Genomic DNA, 6,424 nt, shown 5'->3' with positions numbered 1-6,424 from the left:
TGAAACTGTAGGTGCTCGTTTATGTATAATAATAAAGGTTATGCAGACCATTAAAAAAATACCTTTTCTGGGGGAGGGGTCCCCGGCCTGCCACCAGCAGGCCAGGTTAGCACCTTTGGGGTGCAGCCCACAGTGGGGCATGAGGTCCGTGCGTCTGGGGGGGTTGGGTGGGGGGGTCGGTCAGGGCAGCCCGCTGGGGCGGGTCAGCGGCGGGCAATGCGCTGGTGGCCGCGGGAGGGGGCGCCGTGGCCCGGCGGGGGGCAGGAGCGGCAGCACTGGGTGCGGACGGCCGGCAGCTGGCAGCGGCCCAGCAGACGCAGGGTCTCACAGAAGCCGAACGACAGGCGGTCCCGCTCGCAGCCTGGTTTGGGGTGGGAGGGACCCTCAGGATGGAGCTGGCACCAGCACCCCGTGGGGGGCCACCCTCTGGGATCACACCGGCCGGCAGCCACCCCAGGGCCTCAGCACTCCAGAGGTCTCGGGAGGGGGGCGCTGGCAAGGCCGAGTCAGGGTTCCAGGGGGAAGGTTCTGAGACCCCCACCCCGACCCCACCTCCACCGCCACAGACCAGCCTGCAGGAGACTCGGCCCCCGACCCGACCCCCGCCGTCCCTGCCGTGCACCTGCCCTGCTGGACGCCCCCGACCGCCCCCCCGGCCCCCCAAGCCCCCGGGTCATACTGAGCCTCAGCTTCCACTCACAGACCCGAGCTCCAAGAGGCCAGGCCCTGAGGCCCAAAGAGAGAGGGTGTGACCCTGGGGGTAAAACCCGGCTCCCAAGGAGGACACAGGAAGGCTGCGGGCTACGCTTGTCCACGGCGGGGCTTGGCCGGCCCTGCTGCCCTGTGCTGGTCGCAGCTATTTTGGGAAGTGGTTTGATTCCAGCCTCTTGGCCTCGCTCCCGCTCCTGCTGACAGCCCCCAGCTGCCTCTAGTGGGCGTCCCGGGGGAGGAGGACAGGAAAGCCCGCGGCCCCGGGGGCCCGCAGAGGGCACGAGGCAGCAGGCTGGGTCCTCCACCCGGGCTTCGGGCAGCAGCTGTGCATCTGCACACCCGCATCCTGTGTGCACCGTGTGACCTCGGGCGAGCCTCTTAACCCGGGGGGAGGGGGTTCCCTCTGTCAATAACGCCCACCTCCACAAACGGATGTGGGCCACGCTAGGTCAGCTGCCTCACCGGGCTGACCGCACGCCCTGGAGTTTCCAGGCTTTCTAAACGTCTTGCCCCACAAACCATCAAAACATCCCCGAGCTTCAGGATCTTGGCGCCCACGTCACCCCCGAGCTGGCCTCCACCCCCAACTCCTCACTTGGGTCGGCTGGTGGCTCAGCCGCCTGACCACCCCTCCATCCACCCGACCTCCGGAGACCCGGCCTCCATTCTACCCTCTCCCCGCCATGGGTCCCCCTCCCCGAGCCCAGGTGAGAGGCAGGAAGGAACCTTGGCGGCCTCTGGCCGGGGCTGTGTGCGGCAGGGGCAGGGTGGGTGGCACCTCCACTGGGCCCTGAGGCCACAGGATTGGAGGAGGCTGGGCTGCCAAGGAGCCAGCCACTGTGGAGAAGGCAGCGAGGTCCCCGAGGCGCTGACCGCCAGCCCAAGGACCACAGACTGTCCTGGGGGCCCGGGGCAGATGGCTGAGACACACACAAGCTGCTCGGCTCCTTCCTGACCCCAGTCGACAGTGACCTGGCTTTAGCTCTCCCCGCCCCCTCCCTACGCATGGCTCTCAGCCCCTTTGTGCTCAAGGAAGGGGAGGCCCAGACAGGGACATGGAGCCCACGGCCACCCAGCTGGTGAGGGCGCCCAGGTGTGGCTCCAGGGCCAGCTTCCTGTGCTTAGCGCCCCGAGGGCAGCTGTGTCCACTGCCACCTCTGGCTCGGGCCCTTCCTCCAGGAGGACACAGCTGGCCAGGAAGCAGCTGGCCACAGGCAGCCAGCAGGACCCTGGAAGGGAGGCCGCTTCCTGCGGCTGCAGCACACACTCTGGGCACTCCTCCTCCTGCAGAGCTGGAGACGGAGGCGCACCCAGGCCTGGCCTCACTGGGCGGCTCACTGAGACCCTGGGGGACAAGGGGCTTGCTCGAGGTCACACGGCAACTAGGGGCCAAGTCTGCTGCCTCCCCTGTTTCTGCACTAGAGAAGGCTGCCTGCCTGGGGGTGCCTGAGAGTATCTGCAGGGTGCCTGGGGGGGTTCCTTGGGTGACTGCGGGTGCCTGGAGGTGTCTGCAGGGTGCCTGGGGTATCTGGAGGTTGCGTAGGGGGTGCCTAGGGGTGTCTGGGAGTGTCTGCAGGGCAGGACACCCTCTGCTCTGGCCCTGACACAACCCAGCTTCTGCACAGCATCCAGCAGCCTCACAATCACGGATCACCCAGGGCAGCTGGCTCCTGTCTCCTGCCATCCCCCCTGCCCCGACCTCCAGCACTCACGTGGGGCCTCGCTGAGGTCACAGTCCTGGGTGCCGCATGGCCGGGAGCTCTCGGGCCAGGCCTCGTGGCTACACTGCTCACTGTCCTCCTCGGGCAGTCCAGTCTGGGTGTTGACACACCTGACCAGGCGCCGCTGCACACCACCACCACAGGGGGCCGAGCACTGTGTATGTGTGGGGGAGAGGTTAGGGCCCCCCTGTGGCCAGGGGAAAGGGCACCCCAGGGGCAGCTGCCCATGCCCTGGCCAGGAGCATGTCCAGTTCTGAGGCTTCTCGTTGCCCCCTGCCTCTCAGAGCCTACCAGGCTCACCTGCAGGAGCTGCACCCACCCCGAGGCCCAGGAGCACCCGAGAGGCTGAGAGGACCTGCCACAGCCCCTGCAGGTTCCTCAACCAGAGGCCCTCCAGCCTGAGTCAGGCTCTATTCTTAACAATTAGGATGTACTTTTTTTAAAAAAAGCTCTAGAAGTAGGTTTAATCTCTGCCACATGGTGCCAGGCTCTGGGCTGGGCGCCTCACTGCGCTGCTCTATTCATTCCCACACCCCCGTCTTGCACATGAGAAACCAGAGGCCCAGCAAGGCCAGGCCACCTGCCCAGAGCCACTCAGCAGCCAGGGGGCAAGGACTGGGATTCCTGGACCTTGTAGCTCCAGCAGGTGGCAGGAAGGCATCTTGCGCCCCCTGAGGGCTCGCTGCCCCCTCCTCCACCCTTTCTGTCACTCAAGCCTCTGCTCTGTTCCCTAAACCCTCAGATCTTTCCTTTCTGCCCCAGGACTTTGCACATGCTGTTCCCCTTGGACCTCTACTTCGAACCACCGAGTCCTGCAGGCCTCCCTGACATCCCAGCACCCACCCACTCCCTTTCAACCCCCTCTCCCCAGCAGGCCAAGGCTTCGGCAGTGTGGGGACCTCGTCTGGCCACCACCCACATCTGCAGTGACCAGAGAGCCTGGCACATAGCACACCAGATGATGCCTTCTCGAGGGAACGGAGGACTTCCCAGTGGCCGCTGGGCCCGTCCCTGGTCCGCAGGCTTGCTCACCTGGCCCCAGGGCCCCACGACCCATTGCGTGCAGGGGTGCGTGTTGCAGGGCCGCGTGCTGTTGGGTCTCAACGCCTCTTCGCAGAGGCCTGGCTCTGGGCAGGTCACCAGACGTTCCTGCTGGCCACCACCACAAGCCTCGGAGCACTGGAAGAGCGGGATGGGCAGAGAAAGGGGTCGGGGTACTGCCGGGGTCTGAGGACACCCCCCCACCTTGTCCCGGGGCCCCCAGGCCTCACCTCCCTCCAGGAAGAGATGTACCAGCTGAGGCAGGGCTGCACCCCACAGGGACGGCGGGTGGGCGGCATGGGGGGCCCTGGCTGGCAGTGGAAGGGCCGCAGTGGCCGGAGGTCTTGTGTGTCCACACACTGCACGTCACGCACTGAGGAGCCTCCCCCGCAGCCACGCGAGCACTGCAGGGCAAGGAGCGCAGTGTGAGCAGACCCCGTGCACCTGCTCGCACACGGCCCTGCGAGGGGTGGCAGTGTGGGCATCGGACCCCCCAACCCACCCCGGGGAGACCAGCCAGCTTCAGGCATGTAGCCAGGGTGGCCCCACTGGAACAGTCAGTGACAATGCCATCCCGAGGGGCATGGCAGGTACAAGAGAAAGGGCATGGCCAGCAGCAGAGGTGCTAGGGGCAGGGCAGGCCAACCCGGGACAGGTGTGTGGACAGGACAAGCCCAGGATGGCAGCGCAGAGTCTGCCACCCAGCGTGCAGTGGGCACTGGGCAGCCCAGCTTGCACCCCGAGGCTCACGCACCTTGCTCCAGTTGCCCGCGTGCCAGGCGGCACACGGCCTCAGGTGGCAGCGGCGGGCAGGCTGGGGGCGGCCGGCGGGGGCACAGTCCTCTTCGCGGCCGGAGCTGCAGCGGACGGGCCTCCAGACAGCACCCAGGCCGCAGGTGGTGGAGCACTGGGGGCCGGGCACAGGCCGTGAGGGCGGGCAGATCCCCGCGCCCCCCCCAGCCCCACGGCCGGGCCGCCAGCAATGCGGGGGCACCCGCTGGAGCCAGAACCTCACCTTACCCATCTGTGCAATGGGCCCCTCCACCCACCTCCCAAACACAAAACCTCAAACACCTCATGTCCTGGCTCACGGGGGACAGAGGTGGTGACCCAACCATCATGACCGGGCTCACTGCGCCCCAAAATCACCTAGGGAGAGTGACTGGACTCCTGGCTAAGCCCTGCCTGTCCCTCCCCAGCCCAGACAGAACTTCCATAGGAAGACACGGGTGGGCAGAGGGACACAGTCAGTTTCTGGCTATCAAGTTCACACACTCGCCGGCCCCTAAAGGAGCAGGGTGAGGCCACGTAGGAGGGGCCAGGCAAGGAGAGCCAGGCTGAGCCCAGGGGGCCCTACTGGGCCTGGGAGCCACGGAGGTGGCTTCCCCACCAGCAGGGTGTCAGGGGGCACCCTGTCCGGCAGTATGAGGGACGCGGCTCCTGGCCACCCTCCATTTCGTGCCACCCCACACCTTCCTGGTGGCCCGTCTCCTCATCTTAAGAAACTGAGGCTGACAGGGCGGATGGCCCCCTGGCACACGGAGGGCATCGCTGCTCCCAGCTCGGGCCGCCGGTTTCTGTACCCCGGGACCCCCGTGGGCCATGTGCTGAAGAGGACACAGTGAGGTCCTGCTCTTCCCTGGCCCCTTACCTCACTCCAGCTCCCCACCTCCCAGCTGGCATTCTGGGCGGGTGGGGGGTCCTTGGCAGGGCTGGGGTCCACAGGCTGGGCCTTGGGGACTCTGCCATCGGCTGACCCGTCCTGAGCTGGTGTGGGCCGTGATGTGGGGTGGGGGGGCACTGGCTGGTCCTCAGGTCCTGGGCCCTGGGCTGTCGGAAGGAAGGTCCCTGGCAGGACCGGGGTCTGCAGGTCCCATGGGGCTGCAGTGGTGGGAGTCCCCGGTTCCAGGGGGCCGTCTCCACCCCAGGTCTCAGGCAGAGCGTGGGGGGAAGGAGTAGAAGGGCGCCCCCCGACGGTGGGCCGTAGCTCAGTGTCCATAGGCCCCGGGCTGCCTTCTGGAGCTGGTTCCCAGGCCACTGTCCCCACGGTCCACAGGTCTCCCACGTCAGGACTTGGGGAGGTGTGGCGAGTGTGGATGGAGGACCAAGGGGGTGACGTGGGGCGCCGTCCTTGGGGCAGGCCGGTTGCTCCACCGCCGAAGGCTTCCTCCTCGTCCTCAGAGAGCTCGTTGGTCCTCTGCCAGTACGGAGGGGGTGGCTGGCTCTGGCGGTCCTCCCCTCCCGGGAGCCTGTTGTGGCTTCCGGGGGCAGCAGGTGTGTCCTTGCCACTGACCCACACCGGGGGCTGGGGCAAGCTGGGGAGCCCCGAGTCTGGGGTCACCACGGGGGCATCTTCCTCAGGTAAGAAATTGCCCGGGGGGCTCCCAGGGGCCTGACCCAAGGGCGGGTGCGGAGACAGGCCAGCCTGGCTGGGCCGAGGGGTGCCTGTGGGAGCCTCCGCAGGTCGGCTCAGGGGTGGGGGTGTCCGATCCCCTGCACCTGCCAGGTTTGGGTCGGGATCCTCAAAGGGTCCGTAGGACAGGTCCTCGTGGAAGTTAATGAAATTGTAGTCATAGTAGAAATCGTCAACAAACACAGGCCCCGACGGGCCCGACTCGGGGTCTTCCTCGATGGCGTTGCTCATGCTGGCCGGCTCGGGGGACGAGGCGAGCAGAGGGCGTGGGGCCAGGCGGGGGGGGATGAAGTCGATCTCATTGAAGAGCTCGCGGCTGGAGGAGCCGCTGCCCGAGCCTTCGGGATCCAGGGCCCATGGACAGGGCGGCAGAGAACAGGCAACCCCACTGGCCGGCCGCAGGGCCTCATCGCAGGGGACGCTGGTGTCATTGGTGCAGAGGACACTTCGGTGTTGTGTGCCCTCCCCGCACGTCACCGAGCACTGCAGAGGAGACCAGAGTGAGGGGCCTGGTAGGGCACCTGCCACTGCCCGCTGT

The 6,424-nt window shown here is 67.0% G+C and overlaps 1 protein-coding gene across 1 annotated transcript in view; it reads right to left on the bottom strand.

Annotated features, from left to right (window-relative positions):
- ADAMTS7 (ADAM metallopeptidase with thrombospondin type 1 motif 7) overlaps positions 1 to 6,424 on the bottom strand; it is a 39,395-nt gene continuing 32,971 nt past the window's right edge. The window contains exons 19-24 of the mRNA XM_035714107.1: positions 5,125 to 6,369; positions 4,228 to 4,380; positions 3,704 to 3,877; positions 3,465 to 3,611; positions 2,424 to 2,586; positions 1 to 361 (exon numbers count right to left, since the gene is read on the bottom strand). Of these exons, the coding sequence (XP_035570000.1) occupies positions 204 to 361; positions 2,424 to 2,586; positions 3,465 to 3,611; positions 3,704 to 3,877; positions 4,228 to 4,380; positions 5,125 to 6,369 (2,040 nt within the window). The 3' untranslated portion in view covers positions 1 to 203. The remainder of the gene's footprint in view (positions 362 to 2,423; positions 2,587 to 3,464; positions 3,612 to 3,703; positions 3,878 to 4,227; positions 4,381 to 5,124; positions 6,370 to 6,424) is intronic.

The sequence above is a fragment of the Canis lupus genome, chromosome 3 (assembly GCF_003254725.2).
Source record: "Canis lupus dingo isolate Sandy chromosome 3, ASM325472v2, whole genome shotgun sequence".
NCBI classification, from domain to species: domain Eukaryota; kingdom Metazoa; phylum Chordata; class Mammalia; order Carnivora; family Canidae; genus Canis; species Canis lupus.
Note: the sequence above shows the minus strand (reverse complement) of the source record. Positions and strands in the feature narration are given on the sequence as shown.